General features: G+C 37.2%; 5 protein-coding genes across 5 annotated transcripts; 4 read left to right on the forward strand and 1 right to left on the reverse strand.

The window, feature by feature from the left end:
- On the forward strand, positions 1-1,818 carry LOC111470962 (scopoletin glucosyltransferase-like). Its single transcript, XM_023116625.1, has 2 exons — positions 1-1,477; positions 1,737-1,818. Exon 1 carries the CDS (start codon positions 24-26, stop codon positions 1,464-1,466), a length of 1,443 nt encoding a protein of 480 aa, XP_022972393.1. The 5' UTR covers positions 1-23; the 3' UTR covers positions 1,467-1,477; positions 1,737-1,818.
- Positions 1,819-3,746: 1,928 nt separating this feature from the next.
- Positions 3,747-10,671, forward strand: LOC111470960 (scopoletin glucosyltransferase-like). The gene is made up of 2 exons (XM_023116623.1): positions 3,747-5,311; positions 10,620-10,671. Exons 1-2 carry the CDS (start codon positions 3,789-3,791, stop codon positions 10,633-10,635), a joined length of 1,539 nt encoding a protein of 512 aa, XP_022972391.1. The 5' UTR covers positions 3,747-3,788; the 3' UTR covers positions 10,636-10,671.
- LOC111470961 (scopoletin glucosyltransferase-like) lies at positions 9,117-10,639 on the forward strand. The gene has a single exon (XM_023116624.1). It carries the CDS (start codon positions 9,193-9,195, stop codon positions 10,633-10,635), a length of 1,443 nt encoding a protein of 480 aa, XP_022972392.1. The 5' UTR covers positions 9,117-9,192; the 3' UTR covers positions 10,636-10,639.
- Positions 10,672-11,537: 866 nt separating the features above from the next.
- Positions 11,538-13,207, reverse strand: LOC111470963 (scopoletin glucosyltransferase-like). Its single transcript, XM_023116626.1, has one exon. The coding sequence runs from the start codon at positions 13,106-13,108 to the stop codon at positions 11,669-11,671; it is 1,440 nt and encodes a 479-aa protein (XP_022972394.1). The 5' UTR covers positions 13,109-13,207; the 3' UTR covers positions 11,538-11,668.
- A 9,739-nt stretch (positions 13,208-22,946) lies between these two features.
- LOC111471061 (protein IRX15-LIKE-like) lies at positions 22,947-24,167 on the forward strand. Its single transcript, XM_023116748.1, has one exon. The coding sequence runs from the start codon at positions 23,065-23,067 to the stop codon at positions 24,019-24,021; it is 957 nt and encodes a 318-aa protein (XP_022972516.1). The 5' UTR covers positions 22,947-23,064; the 3' UTR covers positions 24,022-24,167.
- Positions 24,168-26,688: the final 2,521 nt, after the last annotated feature.

A 26,688-nucleotide genomic window follows, 5' to 3' on the forward strand; every position in this document is an offset into this window, starting at 1 on the left:
TCTTCATTTCTACAGGCAACAAAATGGGCACTCAGCTCCACATGTTCTTATTCCCTTTCATGGCGCGCGGACACATGATTCCCATGGTCGACATGGCCAAGTTGCTCGCAGCTCGCGGCGTCAAGGTCACCGTCGTCACGACCCCTCTCAATTCCATCGCCATCTCTAACTCAATCCACACTTCAAAATCCCTCTCTGTTTCAAACATTCATCTTCTCATCCTCAAATTCCCCACTGCCGAAGTTGGTCTGCCGGAAGGTTGTGAAAATGGCGACTCCGTTATCGCTCCCGCCATGTTTCCCAAATTCATCTCTGCTTTGAATTTGCTTCAAACCCCATTTGAAGAGGCTTTAATGGAACACCGCCCCCATTGCATTGTCGCCGATATTCTCTTCCCTTGGGTCAACGATGTCGCTGCTAAATTTGGTATCCCCAAGCTGAGCTTCCATGGTACTTGTTTTTTCTCGTTCTGTGCTATGGAGTTCGTGAGGATTCACCAGCCTTATAACCATGTTTCATCCGATACAGAGCCTTTTCTCATTCCTCATCTCCCAGGGGAGATTTCTTTCACGAAATTGAAACTCCCCGACTTCATACGGGAGGATATCAAAAGTGATGTAACAGATTTTCTTAAGACGGCCCTAGAGTCGGATTCAACGTCTTATGGAGCTATTATGAACAGTTTTTACGAGCTGGAAGCAGAGTATGCAGATTGCTATAGAAATGTGTTGGGAAGAAAGGCGTGGCATATTGGTCCACTTTCGTTGTGCAATCAGGAAATTGAAGAGAAATCTCAGAGAGGAAAGGAATCCGCCATTGATGAACACGAGTGCTTGAAATGGCTTGACTCCAAAAAACCCAATTCGGTTGTGTATGTGTGTTTTGGAAGTATGACGAAATTCAGCTCCGATCAGCTGAAAGAGATTGCAAATGGGCTTGAAGCTTGTGGGAAAGATTTCATATGGGTTGTCCGGAAAGTGAACGGAGAGGACAAGGAAGAGGATAAAAAATGGCTGCCGGAGGGGTTCGAACAGAGGATGGAAGGAAAAGGGTTGATTATAAGAGGATGGGCGCCGCAGGTTCTGATATTGGATCATCCGGCGGTGGGTGGATTTGTGACGCACTCCGGGTGGAATTCGACGCTGGAAGGGATAGCCGGCGGTGTTCCGATGGTGACGTGGCCGGTGGCGGGGGAGCAGTTTTACAACGAGAAATTAGTGACAGAGGTGTTGAGAATTGGAGTTGGTGTTGGGGTTGAGAAATGGGTGAGGATTTTGGGGGATTTCATCAAAGGGGAAGGTGTGGAGAAGGCGATAAGGAGAGTAATGGAGGGGGAAGAAGCAGAGGAGATGAGAAACAGAGTTAGAGAATTGGGAGAGATGGCGAGGAGAGCCGTTCTTGAAAATGGATCGTCCTATTCCGACTTAGATGCTTTGATTACCGAATTAAAATTGAAGTTTATCTAGTATGGTTATTAAGTGTTTGGGGAGTCTCCTCGTGTCATATTGTCAACTTTGATCATAACTCAGTGTGATTTTGTTTTGGATTTCTATCAATAAAGATGTATTATTTTACTTATAAACAGATAGATCATTACCTAAATGAGCTCACTCTTCTAATCATCATCAACAAATATGTGGCTCTCACTTCTTTATCCACAAAGAAAGTATTTGAACAATGGACTAACACGACTGGGCCGAGTTGACCTAAAAAAGAGCAGGCCCAAAACACTTTTTGGGTTTAGATGAGTGGCCCAATCTCTAGAAGTAAGGCCTATGGCCCAACACATGAAGTTGGGTTGAGGTGGACGGACTTCATGGCCCATGAAAATTATTTATTATTTTTTTATTTTTGTTGTCTATCGACTATTTTAAACTTTTTTTTTTCATTAATTTAATTTGATTTTGATTTTTTATTAAATTTATATTTACTTTTATAAAATATTGTAATTTTTTTAGAGAAAAACAATTTAATGAGTCGAACAGAATGAACCAGAACTCGAAACATGCTCCTCACTCCACTTGCACACGCTTCTTCAACCTCCTCGAGACAATCTGAAATTTCATATCTTTTTCATTATTTCCTTCCATGTCCCTTCCATGATAACTCGACCTTAAGACATTCCATTATTTTCTTTCATGTCCCTTACATAATAACTCAAGTTAGTGTCGATATTTAAAGAGTTGAACTGAACGGACGGGAACTCGAAACATGCGCCTCACTCTACTTGCTCACACTTCTTCAACCTCAAGATAGCCTAATATTCCAGATCTTTTTTATTATTTCCTTCTATGTCCCTTACATGATAAGGGAAAACTCGAGACAACTTGAAATTCCAAATCTTTTTCATTATTTTCTTCCATGTTTCTTACGTGATAACTAAAATCTTTTCTATTATTTACTTCTGTTAGATAAAACCTGAGTTTTTCCTTATTTAGATTCACACGATTTCGTTGATTGAATACCTCAGTTTGATCATTTGACAAATACGTCAAATGTAATACCAAAGTTTTAGACGGTAATTTTGGAGGGAGTGTCACAAATTTTCTACAGTCATTCTTATAATAAGTTATATTTAAAAAAGTAAATCTGTTCGGAAGATTTAATACACCTAATTTTAAGCATTCAACAATTCTCTCCCTTTGTTATTGTAGGCGTTTTATTTTCTTCCAACAACTTCCCATCAACGATTTCCTCTCACGGAAAAGAAAAGGATTTCCCAGATTATCGAAAAACAACTTCCATGTTCCTTACATGATAGCACAATCTCGAGACAATTTCCTCCCACCGAAAAGAAAAAGATTTCTCTGGCCTATTATCGCAAAACAACAACTTCCATGTCTTTTACATGATAACACAATCTCGAGACAGCTTGAAATTTCCTTTCATTGTCCCATACATGATAACACAACCTCGAGACAACTTGAAATTTCCTTTCATTGTCCCTTACAGTCTAACCTTAACGTTTACCATTATTTCCTTCCATGTCTCTTACATGATAACTCGAGTCAGGGTTCATATTTAAGAGTCGAATAGGACATAATGGAACTCAAAACATGCGCCTTACTCCACTTGCTCACGCTTCTTCAGCCTCGAGACAGCTTGAAATTCAAGATCTTCTCATTATTTATTTCCATGTCCCTTCACAATAAAACTCAACTTGGGGTCAATATTTAAGAATTGAACGGGACGAACCGAAACTCGAAACATGTGCCTCACTCCACCTGCTCATGCTTCTTCAACCTCGAGACAACTTGAAATTCCAGTTCTTTTCCATTATTTTTCTTTTTCCATATCCCTTGCCTAATAACTCGAAACCTTTCCATTATTTACTTCCATGGTCCCTTACCTAATAACTCAAAAATTTTCTATTATTTCCTTCCAAGGTCCCTTACGTGATAACTCAATCAATTTCCTTACACGTCTTTTACCTAACCTTTCATGTTCCTAATCTAAACTGTTACCATTATTTCCTTCCATGTCAACGACAGCCTAATCTTTTAACTTTTTCCATTATTTACTTTCATGTCCATTACATGGTAACACAATCTCGACACAACCTAAAATTTACTTTCATGTTCTTGCCTAATTTTTTACTTTTACCATTATTTCCTTACATATCAGTTACAAGCTCATCTTTAAAGTTTTACTATTATTTACTCACACAATGGTAACACAATCTCGAGACAACCTAAAATTTCCTTTCATGTCCGTCTAATTAACTTTTACCATTATTTACTTTCATGTCCATTACATGGTAACACAATCTCGGCCTAAAATTTCCTTACATGTCCCTAGTATATAATCTCCACTTCCCTCTACCTTTCTTCTCCATCTACCTTCTTCTTCTCCAAGTTTTCCTCTTCATTTCTACAGACAACAAAATGGACACTCAGCTCCACATGTTCTTGTTCCCTTTCATGGAGCGCGGACACATGATTCCCATGGTCGACATGGCCAAGTTGCTCGCAGCTCGCGGCGTCAAGGTCACCGTCATCACGACCCCTCTTAATTCCATAGCCATCTCTAACTCAATCCACACTTCCAAATCCCCCTCTGCTTCCAATATTCATCAACTCAACCTCAAATTCCCCTCTGCCGAAGTGGGTCTGCCAGAAGGGTTTGAAAAAGGCGACTCCATTGTCAGTCCCGCTATGTTTCCCAAATTTATATCTACTTCGAATTTGCTTCAAACCCCATTTGAGGAGGCTGTAATGGAACACCGCCCCCATGGCATCATCGCCGATATTTTCTTCACTTGGGTCAATGACGTTGCTACTAAATTTGGCATCCCCAAGCTGAATTTCCATGGTACTTGTTTTTTCTCCTTCTGTGCTATGGAGTTATTGAGGATTCACAAGCCTTATAACCAGGTTTCCACCGATACAGAGCCGTTTGTCATTCCTCATCTTCCCGGGGAGATTACTTACACGAAATCTAAAATCCCCGTGTTCATGCGGGACGATGTCAAAAATGATATAACCGAGTTTTTTAAGAGGGCCCAAGAGTCGGATTCCACGTCTTATGGGGTTGTTGTGAACAGTTTTTACGAGCTGGAAGCAGAGTATGCTGATTGCTATAGAAATGTGTTGGGAAGAAAGGCGTGGCATATTGGTCCACTTTCGTTGTGCAATCAGGAAACTGAAGAAAAAACTCAGAGAGGAAAGGAATCCGCCATTGATGAACACGAGTGCTTGAAATGGCTCGACTCCAAAAAACCCAATTCAGTTGTGTATGCGTGTTTTGGAAGTATGACGAAATTCAGCACCGATCAGCTGAAGGAGATTGCAAATGGGCTTGAAGCTTCTGGGAAAGATTTCATATGGGTTGTCCCGAAAGTGGACGGAGAAGACGAGGAAGAGGATCAAAATTGGCTGCCGGAGGGGTTCGAACAGAGGATGGAAGGAAAAGGGTTGATTATAAGAGGATGGGCGCCGCAGGTTCTGATATTGGATCATCCGGTGATGGGTGGATTTGTGACACACTGCGGGTGGAATTCGACGCTGGAAGGGATAGCCGCCGGCGTTCCGATGGTGACATGGCCGGTGGCCGGTGAGCAGTTTTCGAACGAGAAATTAGTGACAGAGGTGTTGAAAATAGGAGTTGGTGTTGGGGTTCAGAATTGGGTGAGAAGTTTGGGGGATCTCATCAAACGTGAAGCTGTGGAGAAGGCAATAAGGAGAGTTATGGAGGGGGAAGAAGCGGAGGAGATGAGAAACAGAGCTAAAGAATTGGGAGAGATGGCGAAGAGAGCCGTTGCTGAAAATGGATCGTCTTATTCCGATTTAGATGCTTTGATTAAGGAATTGAAATCGTTGGCGTTTTGAAGTTTATTTAGTTTGCTTATTACCCGGTTTCCGGGAATTGATACTCCTTCCCATTTTTTAATACTTGCGTCAGTCTTGCTTATGTCTTATCTTGGCTTCAATACACTTTCTTAGTGTGTTATATGATGCATCCTTCTCCTTAGGTTCCGAGGTCTCCGTCATGCCTATCGACATATGAGTGTCACAATTTACTATTTCCTTAGTATACTTATGAACTACTCCCTCACTTAAACTAGTCATCGTGTTCGATAAATATTTGAGTAATAAAATCGCACCTTAGATTGTGATAAAAAGCATGGGGAAGTGATAATTCATCATTAGGTGTCAAGCTTAATAATTGTATGAGTCTATCCGAGTGAGGTTGGTGTAGGTTGTCTTATATTTTGATATTCTTACTATGCTCTGTGGTTGTAGTGCTATCTGATCTTCCACATCAAAAATGATTTCTTAAGATTATTAGTGAGTGAGTTCATTTGTATCGTGAGTAGTCGGTGACTCTTCAAGTTTTGTGTAAAAAAGGCTTGTTTGGTATTATTGAAGTCTTACCAACACGATGGACGATTCCCAAATCGTTGGAGGAATTAAGAAACTCAACAGGAACTACAATAAGTGAACAACATGCACGATGTCTTATTTACAATGCCATGACATTTGGGAGATTATTGGCAAGAATGAAACTACGTCGCTAGAGGAGGATTCTAACGGAGAATCAAATCAGGCAAAACAATGTTTACCTTGAAGACCACAATTGAAGAAGAGTTGTTAGACTACATTTAAGATGACAAGACACCAAAAGAAACATGTGACACGTTCTAAATGTTGTTCTCAAGGAAGAATGATACGAGGCTACAACTTATGGAGAATGAGTTGTTATCAATTTCACAACGTGACATGACAATTGTTCAATACTTCCACAGATCAGTCAATTTGCTGAGAGATTAACGAACCAAATTCAAAGCCCGCAATTGGAAAAGTTGAAATAAAGACAATCATTATCCACAAATTGCAGTTAGAATATAGAAGCTTCGTATTACTGTACAAGGGTCATCAAATCAACCATCACTTGTTAAGTTTGAAAATTTGTAAGCCATGTAATTTGTTAGTCAATCAAGAAGTCATGGCTAAACAAATGAGAGAAATCACAAGCCATGAATAAGAAACACTCTATAGGAACTACACAACTAGGTAGAGTTCATCCTCTAACATAGAGATGGAGGATGAATAAGATGTAGAGGCAATATGTGTCATATAAGAAGATGCACTAGTGCTCGTGACAGTGATGAGAGAACATATTGAGTACGAGGACCAAAAGTGTGTATCAAAAGGATTCGAACCGAGGATGGAAGGAAAAGGGTTGGTTATAAGATGATGGGTGCCACAAGTTTTGATATTGAATCATCTGGTAGTGGGTGGATTTGTAACACACTCCCGATGGAATTCCGCTAGAAGGGGTAGCCACTGACGTGGCATGATACGAAATAAAGTGTTTTAATCATATCATGGATGATTTAAATCAAAGTGTTTTATTGTATTTTTAAAATTTTAGACATTTGTCTTTTAAAATTATAAGTTAGAATGAGTTAGGGGTCGTCGTCATCATCAAAGTTATAACATTTTAGTTAACTATAAGGTTTATTTTCAAGACTATATATAATTATTTATGTTATTAGTTTAGTATCATTTTCAAATAAAAAAAAATAGAGTTTTTATTTAAATTTTGTTCGGAACTAAATTTTTAAATTACAGATTCTTGTGTTTAGAACTTATATGCTAGAATTATTAAGTAGTATGTATTGATCAAAAGAATTTGGATACCGTGTACACGCTCAAAAGATCGAATTAGGATCCACTTAATTACAAGTGCATCGACAAGATGATAATAAAGTTTTTATTTTTTGAATTAGTTTCATTTGATTGAAAAATGATATAATATCAAAATTAATATATTATATAACTTGGAGATGACGCATACGTGGCTCTCAAGTTTAAGATTTTTCAAATTTATTTATATCACTGCTCTACTTCCGTCATTGGTCAGCCTACTTGGCGTGACATAATTGCTTACGTCATCAAATTTGACCTTTACTAAAATTAATTGTATATTTATATCTTTACACCGCAAATAAATAAATATATATATATATATATATATATATATTATAATACGATATGAATCAAGAAACATCAATCATACAATATACTTCAATGATGTGAAGAAAATATTATTAAAATTATCCAAAGATATTTCAGTTTATGAAAAATGAATTTTCATGTTATAAATTTTAAGTGGATTACAATTTAGAGTAATTAAGAGTTATTGTATTTCATTAATGTATTTTAAGACTTTTATTTACTTCAGTTTACAATTACATAATGGTTAATTATCACCATTAAGTATAAATGTAACAACTCTTGGAATGTCTAGTTTCATTTTGAGGCTATATAAAGCTATGTATATTGTATTTGTAAGTAGAATTCGAAAATATAGTAAAAAAAAAAAAAACATTTGTGCTTTCTTTAGCTAATAACTAAGTTTTTTAGAATCATTCAAACTCTATATAATCAATTTTACTTGTGGATGTGGAGTGATTCAAATCTCGAACAAGTGTTCTTGCGTTCAGATATTTGATCAACAAGAATCATTCAAACTCGATATGATCAATTTTACTTGTGGAGTGATTTGAATCTCAAACAATGTTCTTACATTGAGATATTCGATCAACAAGGTAATCTGAATCTTACTCCTCCCCTTGTAGTGATTTCCATCTATAAAAAAAAACGTCATTTTTCTCCATCGATTTTAAATTATACATATATTTTATAAATAAAAAATATATAATAATGTATCATTGTCTCATTTAAATAATATTAGAATTTAGACACAATTGATCAATTCAAAGGTGGGTCCCATGTTAAATTAAATTAGGTTAATGTTGATGATTTTAATTTGAGGGGACAATTGATGTTTAACCTAACCAAAGATTAATCTAAATACGATGATTAATTATAAATATAGATAATTTCAAATTTTAAAATGTCAATGAAAAATAATAATATATACTTTGAATTAAAAAAAGCTATGACATCAAAGACAAAATAATTTTGTATAGCTTATTTAGTGCTTTGAATAGTGACATAAAAAATTAATGATGTCATCCAATTCTAAAATTTATTATTTCGTGGGATGGATGCATGGATGGATGGATGGATGGATGTTCGTGATGTCTCGAGATTATGAAGAACATGTGGACCTATTTTTTTATGGCATGACTGAGTAAGCTACAATAGCCGCAATACCCAATGACATGGGATGACGTTAAGACATATGGGTCATGCTGATAGGAAACTAAGATGATGTTGGATGCGATGTTGCGTTGAGAGACCTTGGCCCTGAGTAGAGACAAGATCGAGCTGGATGACTTAGTCTAGTGTAGAAACAAGTTGTTGTATTGTAGATGATTGAACATGTACGTGCGCAAGCAGTGTGTGTGGCCAAACAAGCTTGCGTTATGCACAAGTGATTTTGAGTTGGCCATCGTAAAACGTCCGATGAAGCCACAAACTTGGTATTTCCTCAAGGTTGGTCGTAAGCATGTCAATATCACGACACCACACGATTAAAAAAATAGAACCGTGACAATAACTCACCACAAAGTTGTCGGACCAGATAAATTAAAATATCTCTATTATTATTAATGTATTACAATATTGACAATATGCCAACCAAATTAGGAAGAGAGAGAAAGAAAAAGAAAAAAAAGGGGAAGAACATCACCATCATGGCTTCAATATATATTTCCACTTTCTTCTTCCTTTTTTTCTGCAACTTTTCCTCTTCATTTCTATCATTTCCACAGGCATAAAAATGGGTACTCAGCTCCACATGTTCTTGTTCCCTTTGATGGCTAGCGGACACATGATTCCCATGGTCGACATGGCCAAGTTGCTTGCAGCTCGCGGCGTCAAGGTCACCGTCGTCACGACCCCTCTCAATTCCATCGCCATCTCTAACTCAATCCACACTTCAAAATCCCTCTCTGTTTCAAACATTCATCTTCTCATCCTCAAATTCCCCACTGCCGAACTTGGTCTGCCGGAAGGTTGTGAAAATGGTGACTCTGTTATCAGTCCCGCCATATTACCCAAATTCATCTCTGCTTTGAATTTGCTCCAAACCCCATTTGAGGAGGCTGTAATGGAACACCGCCCCCATTGCATCGTCGCCGATATTTTCTTCCCTTGGGTCAACAATGTCGCTGCTAAATTTGGCATCCCCAAGCTGGGCTTCCATGGCATTGGTTTTTTCCCGTTCTGTGCTATGGAGTTCGTGAGGATTCACCAGCCTCATAACCATGTTTCGTCCGATACAGAGCCTTTTCTCATTCCTCATCTCCCAGGGGAGATCAGTTTCACGAAATTGAAACTCCACGAGTCCATGCGAGAGGATCTCAAAAATGATTTAAGCGATTTTTTGAAAATAGCTCAAGAGGCAGAGTCCACATCCTATGGGGTTGTTATGAACAGTTTTTACGAGCTGGAAGCAGAGTATGCAGATTGCTATAGAAATGTGTTGGGAAGAAAGGCGTGGCATATTGGTCCACTTTCGTTGTGCAATCAGGAAATTGAAGAGAAATCTCAGAGAGGAAAGGAATCCGCCATTGATGAACACGAGTGCTTGAAATGGCTTGACTCCAAAAAACCCAATTCAGTTGTGTATGCGTGTTTTGGAAGTATGACGAAATTCAGCTCCGATCAGCTGAAAGAAATTGCAAATGGGCTTGAAGCTTGTGGGAAAGATTTCATATGGGTTGTCCGGAAAGTGAACAGAGAAGAGAAGGAAGAGGATCAAAATTGGCTGCCGGAGGGGTTCGAACAGAGGATGGAAGGAAAAGGGTTGATTATAAGAGGATGGGCGCCGCAAGTTCTGATATTGGATCATCCGGCGGTGGGTGGATTTGTGACACACTGCGGGTGGAATTCGACGCTGGAAGGGGTAGCCGCCGGCGTTCCGATGGTGACGTGGCCGGTGGCTGGGGAGCAGTTTTACAACGAGAAATTAGTTACAGAGGTGTTGAAAATTGGAGTGGCTGTTGGGACTCAGAAATGGGTGAGAATTGTGGGAGATTTCGTCGAAGGTGGAGCTATGGAGAAGGCGATAAGGAGAGTAATGGAGGGGGAAGAAGCAGAAGAGATGAGAAACAGAGCTAAAGAACTGGGCAAGATGGCGAAGAGAGCAGTTGCAGAGAATGGATCGTCTTATTCGGATTTAGATGCCTTGATTAAAGAATTGAAATCATTGGCGTTTTGAAGTTCACTCTGCCTGCTCATTGGAGTTCCAAAGGCTTTACATTTTCTATTTTAAATAAAGAATAAAAAGAAAAAAAAGGTAATAGTTTGATTGCATATTTAATATTATAAATTATCTTATTAATAATATACTCGCACCATTGCAATAGAGGAGGTGACAAACTTAAAGATATTCACACCAGATAAAACTTCTAACCTCCAAAATTAGAAGGCGGTGACAAACTTAAAGATATTCACACCAGATAAAACTTCTAACCTCCAGAAGTAGAAGGCGTCAAAAAAGAAGTAGAGACGTTAGCACGTCATTATATTTAGTTATAGACAATTATGACAACGACGGCACCTCAACGCATTTTGGGGAGAACGAGCTAACTCTGGGTTGGAGTGGCATTTCACTTCCTAATATTCTTTGTCCCGATCTCCTGCGTTCAATCCAAACCAAATTTTCGCCCCGCCTACTATTATAAATAAATAGTAATAAAATTATGGGTCAAGATGATATATTTTGTCATTATCTAGAAATCTGTATTCACTCGCTGGAATTAAGTCTCAAACACTCATGAATTAGAATTATTTTATTTATGTCTATGTTCGTGTCCAATGTACTTTTTTTTTCCCGTGATTTATTTTTTATTTCAACAAAAAAAAAAAAAATCATACAATTAAAAATAGATTTTTTTTCTAAGGTAAATACCAATTGTCTTTAAATAAATCATATTTTAATTAACTTAGTCAATACATGTGTGGTTATGGGCCATCTTTCTAGTGGCAATTGTCATGTCCCCTTTTTGTTTTTTGTTTTTTGTTTTTTTTTTTTATGTTCTTTTCCTTTTTTTTTAATTTATAAATTATAATTTTATCAAATTATTTTCAACTAAAAATTGAGAATTTAAAATATTAAAATAGGCAGACAAAAATATTATCCCTTAAAATGAAAAAGTAGAAAAAGAAAATCTAGACCAACTAATGGGAGATGACATGAAAACGGCCGTCGCCGTCGAAGAAAGTCCCACCGGATATACTTGAAAACGAATCTAAAACGCCAACGATTTCAGCTCCTCAATCAACGCATCCAGATTCCGGTACGATGATCCGTCGTTCCCAACGGCCTTTTTCGCCTTCTCTGCATTCTCTGCTGCTCTGTTTCTCATCTCTCCACCTTCTTCATCTTCCATTACTCTCCTTATCGCCTTCTCCACAGCTTCCCCTCCGATGAAATCTCCGACACCAGGCACCCATTTCTGAACCCCGACAGCGACCCCTGTTTTCAGCACCTCCGTCACTAATATCTCATTGTAAAACTGCTCCGCCGAAACAGGCCATGTCACCATCGGAACGCCGGCGGCAACCCCTTCCAGGGTCGAATTCCACCCGCAGTGTGTTACAAATCCACCCACCGCCGGGTGATTCAATATCAGAACTTGCGGCGCCCATCCTCTTATAATCAGCCCTTTTCCTTCCATCCTCTGTTCGAACCCCTCCGGCAGCCAATTTTGATCCTCTTCCTTGTCTTCTCCGTTCACTTTCCGGACAACCCATATGAAGCTTTTCTCAGAAGCTTCGAGCCCAATAGCTATCTCCTTGAGCTGAGCAGAGTTGAATCTCGCCAAACTTCCAAAACAGACATACACAACCGAATTGGGTTTCTGGGAATCGAGCCATTTCAAGCATTCGTGTTCATCAATGGTGGATTCTTTTCCTCTCTGCGCAATTTCACGAGCTCCATTGTTGCATAATGAAAGTGGACCAATAGGCCATGCCTTTCGTCGCAATACATCTCTGTAACAATCGACATACTCTGTTTCCAGCTCGTAAAAACTATTCACAACAACCCCATAGCAATTCGATTCCGATTCTTTAACCTTGTTGAAGAATTTACTAAATTCAGTCTCGGTATCTTCCCGAACGTTTGAAGGGAGTTTCATTTTCGTTATCTTAATATCTCCGGGGAGATAAGGAATGAGAAAAGGCTCTGTTTCCGACGAAACATTCTTTTCAGGCTTGTGAAGTCTCATGAAATCAGAAGCACAAAGCGAAAAAGCACCAGTCCCATGAAAAATCAACCTGGGGATGCCAATTTTCGCGGCGAGATCATTAGTCCAAGGGAAGAACATATCGGCGACGAGGCAATCAGGGCGGCTCTGAAGCAGAGCCTGTTCAAAAGGGGCTTGAAGTAAGGTGGAAGCTTGGAAGAATTTGGTTATATAATCCGGACTTGGAAGGGAATCGGCGTTTTCGCAAGTATCCGGAAGACCCACTTCAGCAGCAGGGAATTTGAGGACAATCAGCTCAATCTTTGAAGCGAAATTTTGAAGGGATTTGGAGATGGAGATGGAGTTGAGAGGGGTGGTGACAATGGTGATCTTGACGCCACGAGATACGAATAGTTTGGACATGTCGACGAAGGGGATCATGTGGCCGTGAGCCATGAAGGGGAACAAGAAGATATGGAGCTGTCGAGGTTCGCTTCCCATGGCGGATAGAGAGTTGCAGAAACAGAGGATGAAGATGAAGAAGAACAGAGTGGGGATTTGGGAGAATTTATAATAGGAAATAGAAGCGAAAGATGAATGGAATTCTTCAATCCCATAATTCTAATATAATTTATAATTGTGGTCAATGGAAGTATCTGGATGGAACTCAAAACGTATCTTAATTAAATTCAATATTGTAAACAGAAACAGAGTATTATTTTTCATTTGTAAACAAGGTCTGAGGAAGGTTCGTGTTGGTATAATTATGAGGTGATAAGCAATTGCGTCATAAAATTCAGCTTTTACCCAATTTGATTTAAAATTGGGGCATTGGATCTCATTTTCATTTGTTCATTAGGGTTTTCTTTCTTCTTGGTATGAATATCCTTTTATTAGTAATCCACCCATGAAGATGACATTGTCTATAATCTATGATCAACCACACCGGTCTAAGCCTCACGCTATGTGCATTGCGAAGGCCTGAACTCCGGTCCGGAACCTATTGATTATTTCAGGAGGTAAAGCTGCTAATTCATTTACTTACTCTACCTTCATTGTAAAAGAGAGAGTCAGTCAGTCAGAATGTATTTGTTTGTCTCGAGCTTCTTTCACTCGGTAAACTGGAGGATGATTCAAACACTCTTTTACTCGACAGTAAGAAAAGAAGAAGAAAGAAGAATGAGACTGAACTACTGATTGAACGAGGTCTGTTCTCTTAGCTTTCTTTTGATTCTGCTTGAAAGACGAAACGAAGGATTCCTGAGAATGAACTGTCAGGAAAGACTCAACATTCTTGATCTTCTCCTTCTTTCACTCTTTCACTCCTTTTCTTTTCCGATATTACCTTCGCTATTTCACTGGAACCGATATGCCCTGAGCTACTGGCTACTTGACATATTTATTCTCGAACTGTAAACAAAGACTCCTTATTCATTCTCGTTCACTGTCAGACTCAACCTCAAGCTCCTACTGATTTCACTCATTCTCCTTCCCTTCGCTACTTCACCTTCAAACACAGTAAACAAGGAAACATTATTCAAAGAAGAATCTGTCATCATCCATTTATTCTTCTTCTTGAGATATTGATTCTTTCTCCTGCCTGAACCTGAACCTATCTATTGATTCTTGAACTGAAAACTAAGACTCAACGAAAGCAAGACAAGATTCTTCTTTTCCTATTTCTTCTTGAACAGTAAACTCGGGAAACTGGCGGATCAGCTCCTTCACCTTCACCTATTGATTCAAACACGAGGTAAATAGGTTCAGTAGCTCTTTCTTTTCTTGAACTCGGTCTCTTCTCTTCTCTTTGCTTTTCTTTCCTGTAAGGGTTCTGGAGCAAGCCTGCTTCGGTAGTGATAGTAGCTTCAAAGGAATTGAATTGTTTGTTAGTATGTCTTGAATAGGGAAAGCATTCAAAATCTATGAACTCAACCCATGTCATGTGAAAGAGCTTGAACAATGAAATGTTAGACGAACACGACTCTCCACAATGGTATGATATTGTCCACTTTGAGCGTAAGCTCTCATGGCTTTGCTTTGGGCTTCCCCAAAAGGCCTCATACCAATGGAGAGTGTATTCTTACATTATAAACCCATGATCATTCCCTAAATTAACCGATGTGGGACTTTCATCATCCAACACCTCCCCTCGAACAAAGCACGCCTCCCCTTAATCGAGGCTCGACTCCTTTGGAGTCTTAGTCATTTTTGACTGCCTTCGTACCTTCGAGGAGGCTTGACTCCTTTTGGAGTCCTTTGTTCGACATTTAAGGATTTGTCAATCTATTGACACGGCTAAGTTTAGGGCATGGCTCTGATACCAAATGTTGAACACAACTCACTGTGGGAAACACTCGCTCTCTTTATTAAGACCAATCGAGAAGAGAATACAAGACACTCTGTAGAATACTTCTGCTTTTTATTGTTTTTAGATTTCTTGGATGAATAACCTAGGTAGGGTGGGGGTATTTATACTAAGAGTAAACAATCTATATTTAACCAATCTAAATCTAGACCTAACCGATTTGAATCTAGACCTAACAAATTGAATCTTTCTCCTAAAATATCTACATCTCTTTCTCCTAAAATCTCTACTAAAATAAATATACTGGGCTCGTACAATTAGGCTTGACTCTATTGGGCTAGTACAATTATTGGGCTTGACTCTATTGGGCTAGTGATGATATTTCAACACTCCCCCTCAGCACTAGTCCTCATTCGCTGCATCATGTTGAGCTGACAGCGAAAGCTCTCATGTTTGCTAGTATTCAACCCTTTTGTAAACAAGTCTGCCACTTGGTCATCTGTCTTGATCTGCTGCATCTCAATTTCTTCCTTTAGGACCTTCTCTCTAATGAAATGGTAGTGCACCTCCACATGCTTTGTTCTAGCATGAAACACTGGATTTTCTGCAAGGCGAATCGCAGATTGGTTGTCGCAAAGAAGTGATATTGGATAGTCAATTTTCTGGTGCAAATCTTCCATCAAGAGTTTTAGCCATGTACTTTCCTGGGCTGCTCCAGCCGCTGCTCTATACTCTGCTTCTGTAGTTGATAATGATACTGTTGGTTGTCTCTTGCTACACCAAGAAATTGTTCCCGAACCAAACTTGAACACATACCCAGTGGTTGACCTCCGAGTATCGTGGTCTCCTGCATAGTCAGCATCACAGTATCCAACTAGCTTGCAGTCTTTGCTTCTTTTGTACAAAAGACCATAGTCGATTGTACCTTTGATATATCTCAAGATCCGTCGAGCTGCATCCAGATGAGGCTTCTTTGGACTTTGCATGTATCGACTCATAACCCCAACTGCATACGAGATATCAGGTCGAGTTAAAGTTAGGTAGATAAGACTACCTACTAGTTGTCGGTACGTTGTTTCATCGTTCAACTCTTTGCCTTCATGTGCACAAATCTTGGCATTTATCTCCATCGGTGTTGAAACTTGCTTGCACTCTAACATGTTGAACTTCTGAAGCATGTCTCTGGTATACTTTTGTTGGCAGAGAAACAGTCCTTCATCTGTGCGATCAACTTCTAGGCCTAAGAAGTGTTTAAGCTCTCCTAGCTCTTTCATCTGAAAGCGTATTGATAAATTTTCTCTTGTTTGATAAATTTCTCTTTCATCGTCCCCGGTGATAATCAAATCGTCCACGTAGACCAACACAATTGTCAAATTTCCTTCTCTTTCTTTGATGAATAGGCTTGAGTCTGCATGCGCAACTGAATAACCACTTTGGGTAAGAAATTCAGCAATCTTACCATACCAAGCTCTCGGTGCTTGTTTCAGTCCATAAAGAGCTTTTCTAAGCTTGCATACATAATTAGGATTAGCTGCACTCTCAAATCCCTTTGGTTGGTTCATATAAATCTCCCTGTCTAGCTCTCCGTGCAAGAAGGCATTCTTCACATCCATTTGCCACAGTTTCCAATCTTTACTTGCTGCGAGTGCTAGCAGAACTCGTACGGTAGTAATCTTTGCCACTGGACTGAATGTTTCATCATAATCTAGTCCATATTGTTGAGAAAATCCTCGAGCCACGAGTCGAGCCTTGTATCTCTCGATTGATCCATCCGGTCGACGCTTTATTTTATAGACCCACTTGCAAGAGACGGGTTTGATATCTCCTAGTCTTGGCACTAGTTCCCAAGTTTGATTATGCTCCAAGGCTATAATTTCTTCCTCCATCGCTTTCTGCCAAACCGAGTTTTGTGATGCTTCTTCATATGTCTCTGGTTCGTAAACTCTATCTTCTACAATAGCTGCATTTGCATACTTAGGATTTGGCCTTCGGATTCTATTTGATCGCCTAAGTTGTTGATGTGTTGTTTCATTTTTATCAGATTCGCTTGATTGAGTCACCTCCTGCTTGTCAATATCAATGTCGCTTGGATTTTCAGATGCATCGAAATTTGATTGAATTTGTGTAGTTTGCTCCCCCAGCTTCTGTTGTAGAATTTCTTCAATGTTTGAATCTGATAAGACTTTCTTCTCCGAGGACCACCATGTAGATGCTTCATCAAAAACTACATCTCTTGATGTATAGTATTTTCCACTTGTTGGATCACAGCACCTCCATCCTTTTCTTTGATTGTCGTATCCAACAAATACACACTTGACTGCTTTCTTGTCAAACTTGCTACGTAGATGGTCAGGCACAAATACATAGCAAACACAGCCAAATACTCGGAAGTAACTAATTGTAGGTTTCATATCCCATAGTATCTCAAATGGTGAGACGAACCCTAGCTTTGGTTGAGGAAGCTTGTTGATCACATGGGCAGCAGTTCGCATAGCTTCAGCCCAAAATCTTCCTGGAACGTTCTTTGCGTGTAACATGCTTCGACAGGTTTCTGCAAGGTGTCGATTCTTTCTTTCTGCTACACCATTTTGTTGTGGCGTGTTGGCACATGTAAATTGACGTCGTATCCCACACTCGTGTAAATATTGATCGAACTCATCTGACGTGTATTCTCCGCCATTGTCTGAACGTAGACAACGAATCTTCGCTCCTACTTCTCCTTCGACCATCATCTTGAATTCTTGAAACTTTGAGAACGTGTCAGACTTTTCTTTCATAAAGAAAATCCACACATATCTTGAGTAGTCGTCAATAAATGTCACCATATACCGCATTCCGCTGATCGATGCTTGTTTGACTGGGCCGAACAAATCAGAGTGAACTAACTCTAATGGTTTCTTTGCTTTGAAACTTGACTCTTTGTATGGTAATTGATGAGCTTTACCATACTGACATCCAGCGCAGACAACGTCTGTTTTGACTTCCAGTTGTGGTAGACCTTTGAGCATAGATTTCTCCATAATCAGCTTCAACTTATGGTAGCTAATATGTCCCAATCTTGCATGCCATAGATCTGTCGTCTCATTCTTTCGGGTCTTGTCAACATAGGCAGACTCTGCAGATAGAACGTAGACAGACTCCACTCTTCGTCCTTCTATCGTCGGCTTTCCTATTATCTTAACATCTTGATAAACTTTTACATCTTCTGGCCCAAACAAGACATAGCTTCCTGATGTTGTTAGTTGTGACACTGACAACAAGTTCTTCTTTATACCCGGTACATGATAAACATTATGTAGCGACACTGTATCAGACTTATTGCCAGGCATGATTGTCGTATTGCCGATTTGAGCAATTGATAACTGTGTGTTATTTGCTGTACGTACCATACGACTTCCTTTGTACTCTTTCTTGTCTTGCAATTTTCTCTGATCGCCAGTCATGTGATTTGAACATCCTGAATCAACGATCCAGTCATTCTCATAGTTGATATGGTCTTCCATTGTCGCCATGAGTGCTAGCTCGTCTTCTTCTATGGGACATAGTACCTCTGCATCCCATTCATCTTCTATCTTCTTTTTGGATATTGCCACATTGTTTTCAATGGTCTTTTTCCTGGACCAACAATCTCTAGACATATGGCCCTTTTTCCCGCAGTTATAGCAAATACCACCAAATCTCGTTCTTTGAAAACTCTTGTTGTCGTTCTTCTGAGCTCTCTCAGGTTGTGCAATCCCTTGGTGGCTTCTTCTTTTGTCACCATTGTATCCACGTCTGGTAGACGGCCTATTATTGCTCTGACTTTCACTCGTGTAGAGTGCTTCTTCACCCTTCAACGTGAAGCCTCCCATTTGTTTAGCCATGGCTTCTTGGCTGGCTAACAAATTTTCGAACTCTACCAGTGATGGTTGAGTGGGCCATCCTTGTACAGCAGCAATGAAGCTTCGATATTCTGGTCGCAATCCGTGGATTATAATCCTCTTCATTCGAGATTCTACAATGGCGGACTTTGGGTCTAGTTCAGTAATCTCCCGACAGATCGATTTGACCTTGTGGAAGTACTGAGCAATCGTCATATCACGTTGTGAAATTGACAACAACTCATTCTCCAGAAGTTGTAGTCTCGTATCATTCTTCTTTGAGAACAACATCACGAATGTGTCCCATGCTTCTTTCGGTGTCTTGTCATCCCAAATATGTTCTAACATCTCTTCTCCGATGGTGGTCTTCAAGGCAAACATTGCTTTGCCTGCTTTGATTCTCCATTTGCGCAAGGCGTCGTTAGAATCCTCCTCTGGCGGCGTAGTTTCACACCCGCCAACGATCTCCCAAAGATCCTGTCCTTGTAAATAGGACATCATGCATGTTGCCCACGTGTTGTAGTTGTTGTTGTTGAGTTTCTTAATTCCTCCAACGATTTGGAAATCACTCATCGTGTTGGCCATACCTCAGTAATACCAAACAAGTTCTTTTGACACAAGACTTGCAGAGTCACAGACTTCTCACGACACAAAAGAAACTCACTCACCACTAATCTCAAGAAATCGTTTCTGATGTGGAAGATCAGGCAGAGCTGCAACCACAGAGCATACTAAGGATTCCAAGAGATCAGATAACCTACACTAACCTCGCTCTGATACCAAATGTTAGACGAACACGACTCTCCACAATGGTATGATATTGTCCACTTTGAGCGTAAGCTCTCATGGCTTTGCTTTGGGCTTCCCCAAAAGGCCTCATACCAATGGAGAGTGTATTCTTACATTATAAACCCATGATCATTCCCTAAATTAACCGATGTGGGACTTTCATCATCCAACATGAAAGGCTTGACTGACAAGTTCGATATGGTTTCAAAATCTATGAACTCAACCCATGTCATGTGAAAGAGCTTGAACAATGACGAGTTCGATCGAGTTCGATCCCCCTTTCCATTCTTTCACTGACAAAACCTTGAAATTTGACTTAACGGGTAAGGCTAAGATAAGGGCCTGTTCATAATCCCTATTCAAATTGCTTGCTTGACTGATTAAGAGAGTTTGGACGGGAGAAGAGGCTTTGATGAGAAATCATTTTTTTGCTATAGGAGCATAAACACTAACCATTTTTTTAGAATACATTGGATTCCCGTAGTCGTTTCCTGGTCTGCATCTCTGCAGTGGATGACCCTGGCACTTTCCTGAGCCTTAAGATCCAATTGGATCAATTAGCCCTATCACTCCGTTCCACGGCTTGTTGAAAGACCGTTTGAAATTACACTTTATATTTAGGCGCACGTTGCATAAACTTTCGATGTGGGTCAAAAAAAGCCACTTACAGTAATCTAATCTCTTAATTTGTTACCGTTTAGTATTTGTATTTTCAATTTTATAACAAATTTTATCTCTCAACTTCCTCTTTAATTTAAAATCTACAACTTATTTATCAATAAACCAATGAAGTTATAAAAATTAATACTTAATTTTATGAAACTTAAAAAAGATTAATTTGTTTAACTTAATTAAATAAATATTAAACAAATTAAAATTAATCCAATCGAGCTGATCTTGGAATCTTGGGTCTAGGCGTACGTTTAAATCGACCCATTTAACAAACATGAAACATGATTAAGTATTTGGAGTATAGATTCATCATCTTAACCTCAGAATACATGTTTAGACAATTTGTGGTTTAAAATAAGTTGGTAGGGCGAAACTCACAAATCTTGAACCTAACGAACGAAAGTGAGCGTGAATTTGGACCGTGGACCGCGGAACGAAGGTTCCTCACCATTTAAAAGGAATAGGGAAAACATGTGGAGTTCCCTACACCATTTAAAGTGAAATGAAAGATTGGAATCCAGCCCTATAAAAGGTTCATACTATTTTAGTTATTATTTGTTTATAATTAAAAGGCTAAATTATTATTATATCCATACGAAATTTATATATAATAATTAAAGTTATTTATTTCTGTATTTCTTAATTACTAATGAATAATTGTGAAATGATTGGACTGTGTTGCCTCAATAATAATAATAATATTTATTATTATTATTATCTGTGTGTAAAATGTTTTGAATTTTCAAAATGTGTCGGTTCCTTTTTCTTTTTTCTTTTTCCTTTTTTTTATAATAAAGTTTTGCCCCCTTTAACTTTTATCATTTTTCCACTAAATTAATAAAAATACATTAAAAAAAATACTAACTTCTTCAAAAACAAAATTTAAATTAATTTAAAAATAGTTTTAATATTATATTTAAAAAATATTCATTAACGTTCTTAACCTATATAAAAATAAATTTAAAAAAATACCGTGTATCAGCACTTTATATATTAACTACATAAAAATTTTAATGTTATTTTCGAAACTTCATGAGTATTTTTTAACCCATATATCAATTATATATATATTTCCAACTTTGAAATTTTTTTTAAGGTATTTTTGAAATATATATTTTTTAATTTTTTTAAATAATTTTTTTTTTTCATTTTGAAATGGAGTTGAAAATTTAAAAGTGTTATAAAAAGTAATAAAAAAATAGAAAATGAGAGAGAGAAAAAAGAAATAATTATTTAAAATGGAATAAAAAAGAAAGAAACGTGAAGGCATTAGTGAAGATTTAATAATAAAAGCAGAATCAAACAGATTTAATGGAATAATAGCATATCACATGACACTAAAATTTTGATGTGTTATTTGGACGGGACACCGATGCGGCCGGTAAATGCGCTGTTTTTTAACTATAATTTCATTATTGTAACTACCTTGTTTTGTCTCCTTGTCCCTCTTAAATTAGAAAACGATATCATTTATAATATTATTTAAATATAAATTTATGTGTAAAAAACTTTATATATATATATATATATGTCTTCTATATATTAATTTTAAAATAAAATTTAATATTAAAAGTTTATTTATTATAATTATTATTTTGGAGTAAAATATAACCATTTAACAAAAGCAAAAAAGAGAGCGAAAAGTTATTCAAATTATAACCTTTTAGACGAGACAAAGGGCAGGAAAGGTCAAATCACATCACGTTCCTTCCGGTCCTCGATCAGTTTCTAAGAGTCAAAAGGTAATATTTGAAAGTGAATTTCCCAAAACACCCTCCAACCTTAAACTCCTTGATTCCGCTACATTCTTTTGACTCCTACCAGAATTTCTTCCTAATTTTGCGCTTTTATTTATTTATTTATTTATTATTATTATTTTTAATTGTTTCCCGTTAACAAAATCAGCTACGACTTGTTTAATGTATTCATGAACGTATAACTCTATTCATCACGACATTTTAACTTCTTGTTACTGAAGTCTATAAAAGTATCACGGTCGTTACATCCTTCAACGATGTTGTCTCTTAAATTTTTCTCCCACCGGTCATTGCTGATAACAACACCAAAAACGAAGAGAAAACAAACGTCCATTTGGACTTACTTTTTTAGATTTAGTTAATAGGTGATTTAATTATCGACCTATGGTATTTAAAAATAATCAATCATTCAAACAAGTTGCTTGAAAACATATATATAATCTACACTTGCTAATGAGTCAATAAGGTTTAATTATTTTAATTATTTATTTATTTACTTTTACTCCAACTTCGTCAATTGTTTATTACCACTAAAATGATTTACATATCCGGTTAAATTAATGAAAAATATTCTTAAATTTTTTAATTTATTTAAAAAATACTCGTAAATTTTTAATAGTTTTGAATAGAAACGGTTACTATTATGTTATAAAATTAATTAACATTTTATTTTAATTTTTTTACGAGCCTAGAATATTATTAAATTAATTATTTTTTTAAAATAAGCAAAAATAATAAACTATTTTTTAAATTCCATGATTAAATCTCTCTAATAAAAATTCTAAATCTTATTTTTTTTTTTAAATAATATAATAATGAGGAAAAACACTTTGCATGTGAAAAATTAAATTCAATCATTTAATATATATTTTAAAATTTTAAAAAACGGCCATTTATCACCTCTCGTACCTTCACTTCTTTTAAAAAATAAAAAAATAATAAAAAAATTCGTAGTCTGAGACTCACGCGCCTCCCCAGTCCGTGATTCCTCCACCTTAAAAATACAAATCGAAACTTCTTTTCTCCGTTCATTTCCCATTTCTTCGTTCCAAAATCAAACCAAACTCCACCGCCATGAAATCCGCCGCCAACGCCAAGCTCATCCTCCTCCACCCCTCCATCCACAAACAAGGCCTCGCCGCCCCCACCGCTGCTACCGGCGGAGCTGCCCTCACCCCTCGCCGCTGGCTCTTCTCCTTCCTCACCTTCTTCACTCTCGCCTTCACTCTTACCCTCATTAACTCCACCTTCTCCGCCGCCGACCGCCGCCGCTCTGTCGGCGGCCCCGCCGACTCCCCTGTTCTCCCCCAACCCATTTCCGTAGCCCTCATCCACTACGCCGCCGTCGATACAAACTCCACTAAACCCCACATGACCACCGCCGAGCTTTCCTCCATCGCCGCCGCGCTTTCCCCTTGCTCACCGGCGTGTAATTTCTTAATCTTCGGTTTAACCCACGAATCCCTCCTCTGGCGCGCACTCAACCACGGCGGTGTCACCGTCTTCCTCGACGAAAACGAGTTCCATGTCTCCAAATTCGAGCAATCCAACCCCGGAATCGAAGCGTACGATGTCCAATACACAACCAAAGTGAGCCAGATGAAGGAGCTTCTAATTCAAGCTCAATCGCACGCCGACAACGAGTGCAAACCCGTTCAAAACCTCTTATTCTCCGAATGCAAACTCGGCATCAACGATTTGCCTAACCACATTTACCAAGTCCCATGGGACGTGATTCTCGTCGACGGGCCACGTGGGTACAGCCCCACATCGCCGGGAAGAATGTCGGCGATCTTCACCGCCGGAGTTTTGGCTAGAAGCAAATGTGGGAAACGGAATTCGAAAACCCATGTGTTCGTTCACGAAATCGGGCGGGAGGTTGAGAGGATTTACAGCGAGGAGTTTCTTTGCCGGGAAAATTTGTCGGAATCTGTGGATTCATTGGGGCATTTCGTGGTGGAGAAGACAATGCAGGGAAATGGCGCAAGATTCTGTAAGAATTCATCTTCTGGTTCATCGATTTTAAGGTAATTTAGTGTAGTGTTTAGACGATGGTGTGGATCTGTAAGTGTATGTTCATCCAAATCTGCGTATGTTTCTGTTTGGTTCCCGAGAAAGAGCGAGAAAATGTACAGATAATGAAAGGAAACTAATTCCCTTGCTTTCTTCTACTCTTTCCTTCTCATGGTCAAACAATTATATTTATATTCTTTTAAGAAAAGTTACATTTTGTTAAAAAAAAAAAAAAAACTACATCCTAAATTAAACACTCTAAATTAATTAATATTTAATATGGTAGAGAGAGAAATTTGATTTATGATTGAATCCTAAATAAATAATTCTTTTCAAAGAACGGTAAAAGATGTAATTGAAGGGTTAAAACGAATTTTTAACCCAACGATAATTATGAATAACCTCACCGTAATTATGAATAATTAGTGGTTATTTATAAGAGTGTAAGTTTATTATTTATAAGAGTGTAAGTTTATGTCTAAAAATTGGTTAATTAAAGAATTTAATTAATTAAATTATTTTTATATATGGAAGCCCATAAAATAGAAAAAATAATATTATATATGTTTCTTGATTCTTAAAACATTAATGAAATATTGTAATTTTTTTGCATAATTTTTTAATTTATGTAAAAATAAATTTATATTTAGATCTCAAGACATAAATGTAATTAAAAAAAAAAAAAAAACAAACAAAAACAAAAAAGGAGAAGGGGTAAAATGGTAATTTCAGGTATAAAAGCAGAGCTGTGCTAAAAATCTGGATCGGTAGCTGTCGGTGATGGAGAGGGAACAGTTCCCCCTTGTGTGCGTGGAGGAACATGACGTTAATTTTCTTTTTAAAAAGAATTCCATCATCTCACGCGATTCGAGATCGACAAAACGAAACGCGCTCGGTGATTGGTTTTAGATTACACGTGGGAGCACGTAATTGGTAGTTGATGTTCACGTGGTGAGTTAGTTAGGAATTTGAATTGGAAGAATGGTACGGTCAGGAGAGAGAAAGAGAAAGGTGTCGGTGAGAGAATTAGAAAGAGTCCGTAACGGAATTCACGTTTTGTTTAAATTAATACGGTCCACGTCAAAGTGGACCGCCCTTTTTTCCCACTTAAAATTTTTAAAATATACGTAAAGACTTTAAATTAAAATTTTATTAATACCATTAAATTTTAGAAAAATTTCAATAATACTTTAAAAAATAATTTTAAAATTTAAAAATAGTATTAATATTATTTAAGTTTATACAAAAATAAAAATAAAAAATCTTAACATCAATTTATTTTAAATAAAAAAACTTTAGGAAACTCCAAACTTCGACTTTATTTATTTATTCATTTTGATTATGAGATTTTTGTTGGAAAGTATCCACCTAACATTCCACCAATCATTCTTCATATTTGAAGAACACAATAAAAAAAAATAATTAAGAACAAAGATTTTATATTATATAATGAGTGAAAATGAAAATATAATTAAAGAAAGGCCTTATTGAATTTAATTTGGGCCGACATATTCGTTGTTTATTGTACATGAAAGGCCCAAGCCCAACATCATTCTCCATTTATCACCACTTTATGCCTTAAAATGAATCTAATTTGTTACCAAATGGATTTTTCTTTTTAGTTAGTATTTTGTTACCAAACTTTTAATTTCTATATAGTAGAATTCTAATATATTCCTAAAAAAAAATTAAATTAATTAATCTATAAATATAAACAAAAATTTTATATTTTATAAAACTCAAAATTTTAGGTTTATTTAGGGTCTAGACCCTATTTTATAAAATCAAAACTTTAAAGTAGATTTTAGGGTTTAACGTCTAAATCGTGAACCCTATTTTATAAAATTCAAAATTTTAAATTTTTATTAAGTTTATTTTAGGGTTTGGACCCTAAACCCTAAATCTTAAACCTTATTTTATAAAATTTAAAATTTTCAAGATTTTAGGGTTTACGTAAAAACCCCAAACCCCAAACCCCAAACCCCAAACCCTAAATCCTAAACCTTATTTTATAAAACTTAAAACTTAATTTTTTTTAATAGATTTTAGGGTTTAGGGTAGAAACCCCAAATCCTAAACTCCAAACCTTAAATCCTAAACCCTATTTTATAAAACTTAGATTTTAGGGTTTAGGGTTTAGGGTTTAGGGTAGAAACCCTAAACACTAAACCCTAAAACCCAAAACTCTAAATCCTATCCTCTATTTTATAAAGTTCAAAACTTTCAATTTTTATCGAGTAGATTTTAGGGTTTAGGGTCTACCGAAAACCCTAAAACCCTAAATCTTATTTTATAAAATTCAAAACTTTCGGTAGATTCTTGAGTTATACGAGAAAAAAAAAATGAATAATTTAAGAACTTACCATACATAAAATTAAAATTGGAGAGATTTGAATGACACAAAATAAAAAATTATGGATTGGTTAAATATTAAAAAAAAAAAAACAGAGATCTATTAACAACTATTAAACCCTTTTAATAGTTTTTTTTGAACTAATAAATTTAAACTTAAAAGTTTAGAGATTAAACTCAATCTCTTAAATTTTTCCTCGAGAATCTCCCCTCTAAATCTCGTGAAATTTAAGGAAACGTTTCATAAGAACGGAGAATGAATGGGGAGCGGGATGAGATATTTTATTTTATTATTACATTTGAAATATACTTGGAAACATAAAATGCAAGGAA

This window comes from Cucurbita maxima, unplaced genomic scaffold (assembly GCF_002738345.1).
Source record: "Cucurbita maxima cultivar Rimu unplaced genomic scaffold, Cmax_1.0 Cma_Scf00048, whole genome shotgun sequence".
Classification (NCBI taxonomy): Eukaryota; Viridiplantae; Streptophyta; class Magnoliopsida; order Cucurbitales; family Cucurbitaceae; genus Cucurbita; species Cucurbita maxima.